The 16445-nt window shown below is 43.5% G+C and overlaps 1 protein-coding gene across 1 annotated transcript in view; it reads left to right on the plus strand.

Moving 5' to 3' along the window:
• Dgcr2 (DiGeorge syndrome critical region gene 2) overlaps positions 1-16445 on the plus strand; it is an 81025-nt gene that overhangs the window by 13857 nt on the left and 50723 nt on the right. Inside the window, exon 2 of the mRNA XM_033758701.1 lies at positions 15209-15334. Within this exon, the coding sequence (XP_033614592.1) occupies positions 15209-15334 (126 nt within the window). The remainder of the gene's footprint in view (positions 1-15208; positions 15335-16445) is intronic.

Consider the following 16445-nt stretch of genomic DNA (forward strand, 5'->3'; position numbering starts at 1 on the left):
AAAAAAAAAAAAAAAAAAAAAAAAGAAGAAGAAATATTTGTCTTCTCTAGGATAACAAAGATTTGTCTCCCTCACACAATCTGAGCTCTAGTACAGTATTCCTAGTTTTCACTTTGTTCAGCACAGTGGCAGCCCCTATGAGATATAAAAGTAGTGGTTATTGAAGGAATGAATGGGTTTGTCGTAAAGACTTTCTAATAATGTTTCCCAAGCATGGGTACACCGGGTGGCACATGTAAAATGGATTTTCAGGAATCTGGTTCTACTATGGCTGTTGTTTCTCTTGAGATGAATGGGCTGTAGTATACTATGGCTGTGATTGCACTGTGGTGGCAGCGTTGAATGAAGCTGCTGATAGCCAGGTGTGATAGACAGTGTGAGTTCAGGGCTAGCCTGGGCTATATAGGGAGTTCAAGGCCAGCCTGCACTGCATAGTGAGACGCTGTCTCAAAAAACAACAGAATAAAACAAAAAAAAGAGAAACTGCTCTTAGATGTTATATTACATGCAAGATAGCCCTTCCTCCAGTTTTGCCTCATGCTCTGGCCTTTTCCTAACTATATTTCCCCCTGCCCCATACATATAGGTTGCAGGCTGCTGTTGTTTTTTTGAAAGTGTTATTCAGTTAATAGGTATACTTAGTGAACCTGCCCTTTCTCTCTTTCCTCTCCTATGGGCACATCCTTTTTCTTAAGACAAGTTCAAGAAAGAAAATACGTTATTTTAAGCTGGGCCTTAAAACATCTTCCTCCAGGACTTGGTATTTAGCCCAGTGGTTCCACCGCCTGCCTCAGAAGCGTAAGGTCCCGAGTTCGATCCCCGTGTACCCCCCCCCAAAAAAGTCCACCTTCAGAAAGAGGGCTGGTAAGCCTGTGTCCTTGTTGGATCTTGTTGGATATCGTCTATATGGGTGATAGCAGATGGTAGAGACTTCATCTCTTAGATACAGAAGATTCTTCTTATTTATGATAAATAAATATTGGCATTTGTGTTTTTCACTTTGTTTAGGTGTGGCATTCTCCAAAGGCAACCTTATGATGCCTTGCTCCGTAGGAGAATGAGGCTGGCCCTCTTCTGTGGCCACAGGCTCTCCTGTGGTTGGCAGCCTTACCCCTATTCAGTGTCACAGTAGAGCTGACCACCTGCTTGTCCTTGCTTTTGTGACAGGGGCAGGGAGCTCTGTTGTCCTTGTAGAGGAGTAACTTAGAGCTATCTCTCAAATTCCACTTAGCCTGGGGGCTGTTTGGACATGAGTATAGTGGTCACAGTGACTAGGGAACTACTGCTGTTTCGAGAATCATGTCGGAGACATGGCAGGTATACTTCAAAACCAGGACAGGAATATTTATGTGTTTACAGTATTTTGGTACATCACTGGCTCTGTGGCCCCAGACTGGCAGTCAGACCTTTGTGTCCCTGGGTCTCCTTGAGCTTTGTTTGGTCATCTTCCATGGTGGCTGTCATTTCATATATCCTCTATCTAAACAAAGCAGACAGGTCAGAACTGGAAAGTTTGGATCCAGCCATTTGAGGAGGAATCAGAATGCGGGGCAGCCTGGCCAGGACTCTGCTGGCTTTGGGGACAGGGATTTGGGTGAAAGAGCCCTGTCTCTATGGCCCCTTCTTCTGCTGCCAGCTTTATGTAGGACACTGAGCAAGGCAGCCTGGGGTATGCAGAGCCCGGACTGGACGGTGTTTGGATAGGTGGAGTTCTGCTATTGAAAGGTCCATTCCTTTCATTTTCCATGAGCCATGTACTTCTCTCTTTCTCCTGTGAACTCGGGCCCTTCCTGGGCGACAGTCACATTGCCAGCTACTCTCTGAGGTCCTTACTCGTATTCTGGCATCCTCGGCGCTGTAACTTGGCAGCCAACAGAGCAGAGGGTATTCCTGCCTCCAGGTAGCAGCAGCTGCAGCCAGGCTTCCCTGGAGGCCCTGCAGTTGGCCAAGCTGTGCAGAGCCCCTGGAACCGGCTTCTTTATTTAATTTTTATTTTTAAATTAATAAATTTCATTTTATTTTATCTCATTTCCCCCTCAAGCCACCTCCCCTCCTTGTGTACAGAAGCTGTTTCCATTTTTTCCTTTTTTTCTTGTCCCTTTCTCCCTTCTCCTTCCCTTGTTCCTCTTCCCATTTGAACCCTTTCTTCCCATTTCCCAACATCCATTATACATCTCAGTCCTTATTTCCACATTCGGTTTCTCACACCAGAGAAACAGTGTGGTATTTAAACATGTGTGTTGAACCTGGCTTCTGTCTCCTACCTACCCTTCTTTTTTGTGGGACCTTCTCAGAGCATTTGTCTCTTTAAGGGACTTTGTGGAATAGTTTGTAGTGATTTTTTTTTTTTAATTTTTTGGTCTCAGGACTATTAGGAAAATAAAGGGTAGGGGTGGTTCCTTCTATGTTTTATAGATGAAAGAATGGAGCCCATGAAGGCTGAATAGAAATCATGCAGTGTAGGGGCTGAGACCTGTTGTTTGTCCTTTTTTTGGGGGGTACCAGGGAATGGAACTCGGGTCCTTGTGCTTGTGAGGCAGGTGCTAGAACCACTGAGCTAAATTCCCAGCCCTGTCCTTTTCTTTAATATGGTTGGTTCCAGGGATTGAACCCAGGGCCTTTGCACCGAGCTACATTCCCAGCTTGTTTTTGTTTTTTGTTTGTTTTTTCTTCTTTTTGGCATCGGGGATCAAACTTGAGACCTTGTGCTTGCGAGGCAGGTGGTGGAACCACTGAGCTAAATCCCTGGCCCCATTCTTAGCCTGTTTTAAAAACTGAATTTTGAAGACAGGTACTTTCTAATTTTTCCAGGCTTGGCTCAAATGTGCAATGCAGTCCTTCTGCCTCAGCCTTCCAGAATGGTAGGATTACAGGTGTGCATCACCTCCCCCAGCTCCTGTTGTTTGTCTTATGATGGGTCTCTGGGCTCTGTTTCTAAGCTGATTTCCCCAGGCATCATTCCAGGAAGTTGCAGGGACTAGGAGGTTACAGGTAAGGTGCTGGTGCCAAGAAGGGGCAGTGACTAGGAAGGGGCCAGGGCAACTACTGAGCCAGTGGTCCAAGAATATGGGGGAGGAATCTTGGGGTAAACCTAAAGGGTGGCACTCGGACCTCATGAAAGGACAAGTGGTGTAATGTACTGTTGAGAAGGCAGGGGCTTTGGAACATGGTCAGAGTCAATTCTAGAATGTTCACTGCTTCCTGGTACTGTAATGCCTGTGAAGCCATCTGCTTCCAAAGTTCCTCTGGGCCTCGCTGAGTAGAGCGCTTCATCCAGGGTGTGCAGTCACCTTTCTGCTGGTAGACCTTGTTCAGGCTGTGCCCTTGGCGTAGGCCTACTCTGGATCTCATGGTTTGTTTGCTGCTCATATCTCAGATTTCATTCTAGCCCTTCTTCACTCTGACCTCAGGACAGAGGTTACAGCTTTATTCGGATGACCTCTTAGCAGGATATACCCTATTTATATTTTAGTGGTCCTTATTGGCAGTGTTCTCTGTTTCCTCTGCTGTTCCACAGGAACCACTGTCCTAGAGTTATGTGGCCATGCACAGGAGGCCCAGCCAGCCCTATGTTCAGATCATCTCTCTGCCCCTAGCGTGGAGCGTGGTGTTGGACAAATATCCTTTGCTGAAAGTACCTTGTGTAGAGGAAAGGTTGAAAGTCTGTAGGAAGCCCTCTGGGAAGTAGCTTCTGCCTCCATCCAGTTCAGGGTATTTAGGCGATGGAGCCCATGCTGCCTAACTGGGAAGTGACTTACCATGGGTGCTGGGACTCCTGGTTCCGGGGGCACCTGCAAGGCGTGGATGACCACTGCTCCAGGCGTGGAGGGCAGTGTCTGAGCTGTCTTAATCCACTTAGGTGGTGAGCTATCTGAGTGGGCTGTCAGTGGTGGGAGGAGATACACAAGGACTTTTTCCTGCGTTGTTTGTTGGATTTTATTTCCTTTGTGAAAACAGACTCGTGCTTCTGTTGGTGCTCTGTCTTTTTCTTGCTATTTGTTGGCAAATGCTGAGAAGAAAGCAGTTCCAAACAGTTTAGAGAGCATACTAAATTTCGCAGTCATTTGAGACAGCTCAGTTTACATAATTTAAAATGAGGCCAGGGCTTGCTGACAAAGAAGAAATTGACCATGGACAAAGTATCTGTTACACAGAGACTTCTGAATTTGTGCAGGGCACAAATCCTCCAGTTCCTACACATTGCATGGTGTAGAGCTATGGTAGCTGACCACCTGTGCCCAGGAGCCTCTGGATAGCCTTAAACTTTCAGAGGACCCATGAGGAAAATTATTATTTTCATAATGAAACCAAGATGTCATTTGCCTCTTTCTCTTATAAGCACACAGTGGCATTTCTACAGATACATGACATGTGACAGCATTGCTCCGACAGCTAATGGGGTGTATCCTTGAGATTATTATTATTTTTGTGGTGCAGGGAACACTGAATTACTCCCTCAGCTCATTAAAAAAAAAAAACCTCTTTTTGAGATGGTCCCACTAAGTTGCCCAGGCTGGGCTTGAATTTGTAATTCTCCTCCCAAGTAGTTGTGATCGTGAGCATGCACCACTGTACCTGGCTCTTTTTTTTAATTAAAAAAAAATATTTTTTTCAAGACAGTCTTACTATGTGTTTCAAGCTCATTTTGAACTCACTATGTAGCCCAGGCTGACCTCAAACTCTGCCTCAGACTCCCAAGTTTTGGGGTTATAGGCATGTGTCACCATGCCTGGGTAGTTCTTTCTTTTTTAAAGTATTTTTTAAAAAATTGTGGTTAAAATACACATAAGATATAATTTACTATTTTAACCTTTTTTTCCCTCAATGCTGGGGATCTAATCCAATGTGTTGTATATGCTAGGAAAGTGGTCTACCTTTACTTGGTTGCCTATGGGGTAGTGCATACCTTTCACTTTAGTAGCTGAGTAGTATTCTTTTGCATGGATAACCCATGTTTTGTTATCTGTTCATCTGTTGTGGTAGTTTGGGTTGTTTCTACCTCTATTATGAATGATGCTCTGTGAACATTGCTGTACAAGTACCTCAGTCCCTGCTTTTATATTTTGGGTATACACCTGTAAGTGGAATTGCTGGTCTATATTAAATTCTATTCTTTTTTTTTTTTTTTTTTTTTTTTTTGGTACCGGGGATTGAACACGGGTCCTTGCGCTTGCAAGGCAGGCCATCGAACCGCTGAGCTAAATCCCCGGCCTTAAATTCTATTTTTAATCTTTTGAGCATGTGTTTGTGGTTCTTTTTCTCTTTTTGTTTCTCTCCTCCCTCCTCCCATCTTTCACTTCTTTGTGAGAACAGGGTCTTGCTGTGTAATCCAAGCTGGCCTCAGAATTGCAGTGATCCTCCTGCATCAGCTCCCAAGTACTGGCGTAACAGGCGTGCACTGCCACAACTGTAATTTTGAGATTTGGTGTATGAAATTTTTCTCAGTTTTAATTTCTGGTACAGGAAATATTGATAAATATAACCCACATAACACATGCTCTTTAGAGTCTCAGTGATTTTAGTATATAAATGGACCTTAGAATAAATAAAAGGGTCTTGGGATGAAAAAGTTGGAGAACTGCTGGGGTGGTAGAACTTACTTTGGTAGTATGATCTTGCACTTGTATGAGGAGGGCATGAATTATTTTGCAGTGGTATCAGTCCATTGGCTAGGAAGAGTTGGCCCGTCTTCTCTCATGTAGAGTACAGAGACAGTCATCACAAGAAGACCTACGGCAGGGTGTTGGTAACACTAGTGGGAAGAAGGTGTAACTGTGTGTGTGTGTGTGTGTGTGTGTTGGGGGTAGGTTCTGGAGGCTAAACGTGGGGAATACTGAGCTATATTCCCTAACCCTTTAAAAATTTAAAAATTTTGTTATGCTTTTATTATTGCGGGTGCTGGACGTTATACGCAGGTCCTCATGTACTCATGGTAGGCAACTATTCCAGCACTGAGCTACATCCCCAGCTCTCCCCTCCCTCCCCTGCTCCTCTGTCCCTGGCTTTCAAGACACTCCTTTCCAGGAACCCTTCCTCAAACATTGTGGACTAGGCCTAACTGTAATACTTGGTCTGGCCCTATTTTGATAAGCACTGCCCTTATCCTTCCTTTCTTCCTTTTATTTGTGTACTTGTCTCTTCAAGCAGGCCTCAGCACAGTTTTTTTGCAAGGGTCATATAGTCATTTATATGGGTCATCTGTGCAGGCCATACCATTTTAGTTACATCTACTTGACTTGGTTGGTGTAGAGGAAAAGCAGCTATCGTTAATATGTGATGACATGGACATGTTATATTTCAATAAATAAAGCTTTATGTAAAATGAAAAGTGGCCAGCCGCAGGTGCAGTTTGTCCCTAAAACACGGTTGGCAAAATTATGGCACATATGCTGCAGTGGGCATGCAGAGCCTTCTCTGTTGGCACTTAAGCCAAGTTACCCCAGACCTTGAAAGTGGGCAGCTGAAATTTTTCCAAATATAAAAATGCATTTAGAAAATTCTACAACATTTACAATCCTACAAGTCATCAGGAAATCTACAAGGAATTTTCTGGCATCGCAGCAGCTACAAAGGAGAATTTTAGTAACAGATTTTTACAGTCTGTAAGATGGAGACAACCCTGTGTTTTCTTCTTCAGATAAAGCCATATTTGACAAAATTGATCTTTTCTTCCTACACTGGTTAGATTTTGGAAATCTGGAAATGGAGTTGTTAGAATTTCAAGAAAGCTCCATAATTCTTTTTTTTTTTTTTTTAGTTCTGGGGCTTGAACTCAGGACCTTGCACTTACGAGGCAGGAACAGTGCCACTGAGCTAAATCCCTGGCCCTGGAAAAATAAATTCTATACCTGTGTGCAACACTTGAGAAGTTAGAGAAGATAGAGTGTGAAGGGATGACAAGGACAGCACAGTTGGTAGTTCTGAAAATTAAAATGTGGAATTCTCTGCCAGATAATTTCACGTCAGTGAATACACTTGGGATTGCTTACCTTTGGGTCATCTAATGAATACCGACTAACAGAGGACCTGAGTGCTGCAGGTGTTGCTCCTAAACTAAGGAAGTGCGAGCCAAGGTTTGACAAATTTATCAGCATGCATATGGCAGCAAATATCATATTAATTGTGCAAAAAGCATGCCAAATGCAAACTTTGACCTTTCAATAAAAGGCTGTTAATATCACTGAAAATTCTGTTATTGTGGTTTTTTTTTTAAAGGCAAAAGATGTTAATGTATGAGTTGTTTTTTCTAAACCAAAACCTCAGTGTCCAGGTTTAGTTGCAGTGTTGGCATTTTATGATAAAATAAGTGGGTTTTGGGTTGCAGTTTGGGCATTCGGTTTCTGAAAGGTTCACCATCACTGCCCTAGAGTATAAGAACAGAGACATATCTTTGTCTTCTTCACACATCACATCCAGAGCAAGGAGGCATTCAGATAGGAACTGCTCTGCTCAAAGATCTTCCATATTCTGCAAGTGGATGACAAGATGTCAAAACTTCTCCAGTAGGGAAGGCTCTTCCTTTTTATGAGTACCACTTGCTAGCTGATGACACAACTGGAGCAGGAAGAAGGCCCTTTTTTCTTGATAGACATGGATAGCGTGGGCTGTTCTGGAACCAACTGAACATGTGGGTTACTGGGTTTTGGTCTGCTGCTGCTGCTGCTTCCTCTTCCTCCTCCTCTTCTTTGGATTGAACTCTGGACCTTGTGCTTGAGAGGCAGGTGGAAGAACCACTGAGCTAAATCCTCAGCCCTAGGTCTGCTTTTCCTGTCAAGAGAGATACTGAAATTTCTTTCATGCAATTTAAAGGATTATACTTTTTTGGGAGGGTAGCATTGATCAAACTCAGGACCTTGTGTTTGTGAGGCACGTGGTAGAACCGCTGAGCTAAATCCCCGGCTCTGTACCCTTTTTTTTTTTTTTTTACTTTTCTTTTTTCCAATTTTTAAAAAAAATGAAGATGAGGTGAATGCTTTTATTTTAAAACAAATTTTGATTTCAGTTTTTTTTATTAGTATATGTTTGCATTGCATAATGATCAATTCTTCAGGGTGAGTTGGTATAGGTATAGGTACATAAAACATCTCAATTTTGTTTGGTACCTGGGATTGAACTCGGGCCCTTGTGCTTGTGAGGCAGGCAGCGGAACCACTGAGCTAGATCCCCAGCCCTCAGTTTATTTTTTAATCTTCTCCTTTTCCTTCTGCAATCTCTTGGTCTCTTTCCCATTTGGAAAAGATCTTTTGCCCTGTTTCCCATTAGCTTTTATTTTGATCTATGTTTATATTTTGGGCTTCTCATATAAGAAAAATTATGTCTGTAATCCTAGCATTTGGGAGGCTAAGTCAGGAGGATCGCTAGGCTACATAGTGAGTTAAAGGCCAATCTGAACTACATAGAAAGAGCCTGTCTCAAAAAGGAAAAAAAAAATGTAACATTTAAGCTTGAATATCTTATTTCACTTAACATTGGGGTCTCAAAGTACTTCCCATTTTCCTACAAATGACTCAACTTTATTCTTTATGGGAGAGTATTACTCCATTGTGTATAAGAACCATATTTTCTTTATCCATTCATCTCATCTTTATTCGTTGATGGACATACAGGCTGCTTCCAAGATCTAGCTGTTGTCAATTGTGCTGCTGTAACATGGGTATGCATGTATCACTGTAATATGATGTGTCTAACTCTTTCAGGAAGATACCTGATTGGGGGAATAGCTAGGTTGAATGGAATTTCTGTTTTTAGTTTTTTGAGGAATCTCCATACTTTTTTTTTTTTTGGTACAGGGGATCAAACTGAGAACCTTGTGCTTTCCAGCAGGTGGTGGCACCACTGAGCTAAATCCCTGGCCCTCCATACTGTTTTCCATAGTGTGGTTTTTTTTTTTTTTTTTTTTTGGTACTGGGGATTGAACTCGGATCCTTGGACTTGAAAGGCAGGCCACCGAACCGCTGAGCTAAATCAGCTAAATCCCTGGCCCCCCTTTTTTTTTTCTTTGTTGTTTTATTGTTTAGACTTGGTCTTGCTTTGTAGTTCATGCTGAACTGTGTAGCCCAGATTGGCCTCGAACTTTTTCGTGATCCTCCTGCTGAACTCAGGACTTTGTGCTTGCAAAGCACATGAAGTGCCACTGTGCTAAATCCCAAGCCTTTTTTTTTTTTTTTTTTTTTTTTGAGATAGGGTCTTACCATGTATTCCAGGCTGGCCTTGAACTCACTGTGAAGCCCAGGCTTATGTGCAGCTCACAATGATCCTCCTGCCTTAACCTCTGGAGTGCTGGGAATGCTGGGATTCTACATGTGCACCACCACATCCGGCTCTTTTTATCAGTTAATTGTCCTTCGTTATTCCTAGTAATATTTACTCTGAAGTCTGCTTTGTGTGATATTACTATAGCCACTCAGCTTTCTTTTGAATAAGTACAGTGGACCCTTGGCTAACAAACTTGATCATTTCCTGAGGGCTGGTTGTAACTCAAGTTGATTGTAAACCAGTACAGCTGAGATCTGGATGTTTACCTGGGTACACACTATAGATAATAATTAACCTAATTAACCCAAGTTGTTCGTATGTCAGGCCAGTTGTAACTTGAGGGTCCACTGTACTGTGGTTTGACTCATGTATTGGAAATTGCAGGGTTGCATGGTGGTCCGTCGAAGAGCTTAGGTCATGAGGGCATGAATGGATTAGGCAGTAATTGCAGGAGTAGGTTAATGATCAGAGGAGCCAGTTTTTAAAAGGAGAATTTGATTTCTCTCCCTCCCTTACTTGCTTTCACTCTCATTCTCTCACATGTTCTGTCACAGTACAGTATCTCTGCCATGTTATTACACAACCTGAGGTCCCTCACCAGAGGTAGACCTTTGATCTTGGACTTCTCAGCCTCCAGAATAGTGAGCCAGATAAACTTACATTGTTTGTAATTCATGTAGGCTGGTATTCTGTTACAGCAGCAGCAGCAGATGGACTGACACTGCGTGGGATGTTTTTGCATTCTTTCATTTTCACCTGCTTATATCCTTACATAAAATTTTTTTGGCAAAATATTTTCTCCTTGACTTGTGATAGGAGTTATAACCAATAAACAGATTGTAATTTGAAAATATGAAATTGCTGGGTATGGTGGTGCACGCCTATCATCCCAGCACTTGGGAGGCTGAGGCAGGAGGATTGCCATGAGTTTGAGGCCAGCTTGGGTTCAAGGCCAACCAGGACTACATAGTGAGACCCTGTCTCAGAAACCAAAACAACAGCAACGACAAAAGAAACAAAACAAAAACACAGAAAATATCATAAGGTGAAAATGCATTTAATACACCTAACCTGCAACATGATACACTGTAGAGTATTGTTTTTTATCCTGTGACTATACACTGTAGAGTATTGTTTTTTATCCTGTGACTATATTATATACTACATGTCTCGTTCAGGAGAAGATAATTTATAATTTTATATGTAGTTTTACTGAACATGAATTGCTGTTGTACCTTTGTAAAGTCAAAAAACCTGAGTTGATGGGCTGTGGATTTAGCTCAGTGATGCTGCTGCCTGCTTCGCAAGCACAAGGTCCCAAGTTTGATCCCTAGTACAAAAAAACAAAATAACTGAGTTGAATTAGTCTAAGCTAGGGACCATCTGCCTATAGTTAGATCTTGTATGGGACAAATTATACTTTTTAAGTGCATGAGCTGTTTAGATCACAGCACATGTTTTTTTTTTCTTTTTCTTTTTTTTTTTTTTTTTTTTTTTTTGTACCGGGGATTGAACTCAGGACCCTGCACTTGTGAGGCAGGCTGCAAAACCACTGAGCTAAATCCCTGGCCTCACTCCACATATTTAACAGGTAAGTAACTTTAACACAGTCTGCCTTCAAGTGACAGACCAGTTTGTCTATATATATAGTGTAAGATCCTTAAAAGAGTATGCTTGTGGGGGCTGGGTATTTAGCTCCATGGTGCCACCACCTGCTTGTTTCTCTCTTCCCAGGTTCGTTCTTTCTCTTTCTTTCTCTCTCTCTCTCTGTCTCTCTTCTTTCTTTCTTTCTTTCTTTCTTTCTTTCTTTCTTTCTTTCTTTCTTTCCTTTGTGCTGTGGTTTTCTAGCTTCTCATGAGAAATCTGCCATCTTTTTGTTTTTTCTGGAAATAATAATACATCTTTTCTCACTGCCTGCCTTTTTTTTTTTTTTTCAGCTTTAATTGAGTTTATTGGTACATTTTAGGGATACGGTCCAGTTACATTCATTGTTGGGATCTTGTACCTCTACATGACAAGTTCACTGCCTGCCTTCTAAGATTTTTTTGTCTCATTTTTTTTGCAATGCTGTGGGTTAAACCCAGGACCTTGAGTGTGCTGACAAGGGCTTTGCCACTAAGCTACACAAGCAGCTTTTCTTACAAACTTTGAGAGAAGCCCAAATTGGCCTTGTACTTGTGATCTACCTACTTCAGCCTCCCGAGTAGCTGGGAGCAAGATTTTCTCGTGATTGCTAGTTTTAAGCAGTTTGATTCCAGTATGACTTGGAGTCATTTTATTTCTGAGCTTAGGGCTTATTGAGCTCCTTGGATTTGTGGGTTTATTATAGTTTTTCATCAGATTGGCAAGGTTTTCCTTCAAATATTCTGTCCCCTTTTGTAATCCCATTACATTAGGGAGTGAAAAGTTGTCCTATAGATTACTGGTGCTCTGCTCGCTCTTTGCAGCCCCTTTACTTTGTTTGAATTTGGAAAGTTTCTATTGCTACATCTTCAGTTACTAATCTTTTCTTTTACAAAATTAAATCTGTAAATCTTCTGCAGTGAAGTTTTCTTCGCAGGCAGTCTTCATTTTTAGGTAGTAGGTTTGTTTCTTTTTCTCTCTTCCTATCTCTGCTGAATGTGTTTGTCTTTTCCTTTAGCTTCTTGAGCATTTACAGTATAGTTGTAACAGCCAGGGATTTAGCTCAGTGGTCCCGCCACCTGCCTCGCAAGTGCAAGAACCCAAGTTCAATCACCGGTACCAAAAAAAAAAAAAACTATCTATGTCTATATATCTATATCTGTAGATATATAGATAGATAGTTGTAACAATGTTTAATGTCTGTACTATGATTTGTACATTTCTGGTCAATTCCGATTGAAAGTTTTTCCCCTCCCCTTCTCAAGTGCTTTACCAGCCCCTATAATGCCTTCTTGGCCAAATGCCTTAAAAAGTAGAAAGCATTGTGAGTAGTCAGCGTTTTACGTACATACATACAGAAAGCTTTTTGAGGTGCAGAGGATTAAAGCTAGGCCTGTGCCTGCGAAATCTGTGCTCTCCCATGACACCTCACGCCGAGTTGTGTCAAGTTTGTCCTTAGGTTCTGCTGGTTTCATTTCCTGTAGCAGTAGAAGCGGTGGAGGGAAGGAGCACGGAGTAACTGCTCTTCTGTGGCCTTTGCTCCCTGTCCGACTGGGAAGCCGTCCTGTCTCAGATTGCAGGACCTCGCAAGGAGAAGGGCTTGGCGTTGGCTGTGCCTTCCCTGAGCCTGCTCACGGGGCACCTTCCATGCAAGGTTCACAGTGCCCTTGGGAGTCTGCTTCTAGGGCCGTGGTGTTTGGGATGTAGGGTTCAGCTGCAGGTTGTGCTTCCTGCTTGCTTAAATGAGTTAAATTTCCTTGATAAATTAATGATTGGCCTTAATTACTTAGAGTAGTGTTGAAATAGGACTCAGCTGCAAAAATAGTTCCCTTCCCCCTGACGTAAGTGGAATGATTCTGGAAGGAGGAGAGTCGAGTGAGCAAACTCAGCAGCATGCTAAAGTTGGTTTCTAGTTCTTTTGTCATCTGCCTGTGTACAGGGCGTACTCCTCACACCCTGCACATTGGTTCTGAGGTTACCTCTTTATTGGGCACCTCGGGGTGAGTCTGGACTGTTTCTTAAAGAACTAGAGAGGAACTGTTAGTTGGGCAGGCCATTTCTCTTATGGCCAATCAGCACTACTTTTGTAGCTTGAAACCATCCACAGGCAATACATTTTCCCCATAAAACTATATTTAAAAACTGTTTAAGGATTGGGGATGGCCATGTTGAGCCCATGCCTAGCATGGGTGAGGCCCTGGGTTCCATCCCTGGCACTGCAAAAAAAAAAGCTGGGAAGGCCATGGACTGTAGCTTACTGACTCCTACATCAGTTCAAGCCTGTGCTTTGCTGAATATTTAATATTTTCCTCTCATCCCTGTGTAAGACTTGTGTCTCACCTTTACTCCTGGAGCGTGAACAGCCAAGAGGCCTTCACGATGCTGGGCTCAGAAGCTCAGCGAGGCTCCAGGAGCTTGTCCGATAGCGAGAGTCACCCAGGAAGGAACACACCAGGCAAGGTGGCTAATAGACCTTTATTAGTCTGGCCAGACGGCACTCCCCAAGCCAAGTGGCTCAGAGAGGCGGCCAGCTCAGAAACAGAGGCTGAAGGGGGGTTACATATAAAACTTACGGGAAGAGGACAAAGGCAAAGAAGCAGTCCTTCTGGTCTAGTGGTTATCAGGCACATACTTGACCGTCATGTACTAATGATTAGCAGATTGCTCATCCGCTGTTCCATTTACAACTTAGATTATAATGTTCAGAACATTCAGATTACAGACATACAAAGAGTGACACAATCCATGTTGAGTCTCTGTGCTCACTATAGTCTCCACCTAGCCTCCCAGCTACTTCAAAGCAGTTATCTAACAATTCACAATTAATCACTAGTTATCTTATAAGGGATGGGGGGAGCGACAGTCTCTAGGCCATTTGCTGGTCAACACGGAGTCGCTCTGGTTCAGTCAGGCTCTTACACCTGTATTGTAATTGCTCCCCAGAAACCTTTGCCAGCTTTACCTTTTTTAAATACACATCTCATGTTACTATCTTAGTAAGGGCTGGCTCCCTGTAACCTACCAGATAAGATCAGAATTCCCTTATCCTCAAAGTTTCCACAACCTGATCCTTTTTGTGTTTTTGATTTTAGCTGCAGGGATTCCCCATCTGGCAGCCCCTACATGGTCTACTCAACATGCCCTCTGTTCCCTATTTTCTTTTTGGTACCAGGGATTGAACTCAGGACCTTGCACTTGTAAGGCAGTGGCACCATTGAGCTAAATCCCCAGCTCCCCCCTCCCCCCATATTTCCTTGAGTCCTGCTTTTCCTGGAGTGCTGTTCCTGTTGCATCACATGTCCTTCTGAAACAACTCTTCAAATCTCATCTTTTGCTTTTCTTTTTTCACTGTGTAGTTCAGGCCAGCCTTGGACTCAGTTTGTAGCCCAGGCTGACCACAGACTTGGGGTGATCCTCCTGCCTCAGCCTCCTGAATGCTTGGATTATAGGTGTATGCCACCACAGCTGGCAAATTTCACCTTCTTTAGGAAGTATTTCAGAGCCTGTAGATTGAGAAAGAATTGCCCTCCTTTCACTGTTTTGGCATGCTGTTTGAACCACACCATGGTGGCTGCCTCCATTTGCTGTCAGAAACCTCTGTGTCTTTATATGTATATATGTCTGTTTTGTTGACCCAGAATCTAAGTGGTGAGCAATGAGTCCTCTCTCTCATCTCTTTCTCCGTAGTCTGCTACAGAGCTGTATCATGTGTTAGCCAGCTTCACCTCACTACGTGAAATATCTGACTTAGGGTTACTTAAGACGTAGAGATTTATTTTGGCCCATGGTTCTGGAGGGTCAACTCCAAGATCAGGTTACTTGACTGATTTGAGCCTCTGGAGAGGGTAGCACATCATAGTGAACATGTCAGTGAGTGCTCTCATCATGAGCCAGTATGCTTGGAAGAGGAGCTGCTGGGGCCAGCAGTGTCTTTCCAGGGCATGCCCCAGTGACTCGAGGCCCTTCCACAAGCCCCTGCCTCCAGTGAGCCACAGCACCTTTAGGTAAGGCCATCCCAGGGATGCAGCTTTTAGCACCTGGGCCTTGGGGGACACTCAACATAGAAGTGATGGCAAGAGCCAAACTCAGAGTGTGTGTTTGAAGTGACTCAGAATTTATTGTCTTGGAAGTAAGTGTTACTCTGTTCACTGCTGCAGTATTGTAACAGTTCTTTGTTGCTCCTTTAGGAATATGTTTTCTAGGCTTTCTGAAAGGGGCAGGCTATGTATCGTTGCCTTTTCTGTGGGCTTGTTGGTGGCAGGGCTTTGCCACTCCAGGTCTCCTCTCTTGCTGCTGCTGCTGCCTCAATGAATTCTCGCCTTTGCTTCCACAGAGCTGCGGTGTAACCCTGGGCAGTTTGCCTGTCGCAGTGGTGCCATCCAGTGCATCCCCCTCTCCTGGCAGTGTGACGGCTGGGCGACTTGTGAGGATGAGAGTGACGAAGCCGACTGTCCAGGTGAGGGAGTGTGTCGAGCAGGTGGGTGTGTACAGCCTGCCTCCTTGCACCTTGTCATAGGTAGATAAGTGTGCTTCCTGTGAGGGTGGAGAGGTGTAGCCTGGTGATCTCTGCTGTCTACACATTTGAAAGAGTGATCTTACTTCTTGCCTGCCTGTGTGTGTGTGTGTGTGTGTGTGTGTGTGTGTGTGTGTTTGTGGTACTGGGGTTCAAATTCAGTACCTTTCACTGGTGAGGCAGGCGCGGTGGCATTGAACTAAATCATCGGCCCTCTGTCCTGTTAAAAAAGCAAGTGCTCAGCCAGGCAGGGTGATGCACACCTGTAATCCTAGCATTCAGGAGGCTGAAGCAGAAGGATTTCCATGAATTCACAGCCAACCTGGGCTACAGAGTGAGTTCAAGGATAGCCTGACCTGACCTACATAGCAAGACCCATGCTTAATGGACATGCTTAAGCCGGGCATGGTGATGCACAGCTGTAATCCCAGCACTCTGGGAGACTGAAGCAGGAGGATTGCAAGTTCAAGTTGGAATCCAACCTGGGCAACTTTGTGACTTAACCCTGTCTCAAAATAAAAATAAATAAAGGCTGGGAAGGTAGCGCAGTGCAAAGTCTTTGAGTTGAATCCCAGTTCTGGGAAAACAAAAGAAGGTTCCTGACATTGACAGAATCCAGAACTTTGGAGATGGCTGGGCAGGAGTTGTGAGGAGGCAGGTGAAGTGCTGCTGGCCGTGGACTTTTGTCACCCTGAGGGAGAGTTCTCACTACCTCTCTGGCCTCACCTCAGTGTGGTTCTGGATGTAGATGCCAGTATGCGTGGACTCATTGAGGATGACGGCCTGGTGTGGAACAGGACAGCTGAGAAGGCCACGACCATGTGACCTCCCCTTGCCATGTGTGCTCCTGTGTCTGCGTTTGTGTATAGCAGATTGATTTCTCATGGTTCTTCATGCTGGGATTCTGAGAAATGTAAGTGATAGAAATATACAAAGAATAATATATTTATTTCCTTATTTCCCAGAATTAATAACTACTGAATTTTTTGTAGGTTTTTTTTTTTTTTTTTTTTTTTTTCTTTTTAACGCTGCCTGGCAATCATAACAACCCTTT

Source organism: Fukomys damarensis, unplaced genomic scaffold, assembly GCF_012274545.1.
Source record: "Fukomys damarensis isolate Sample0158 unplaced genomic scaffold, DMR_v1.0_HiC HiC_scaffold_34, whole genome shotgun sequence".
Classification (NCBI taxonomy): domain Eukaryota; kingdom Metazoa; phylum Chordata; class Mammalia; order Rodentia; family Bathyergidae; genus Fukomys; species Fukomys damarensis.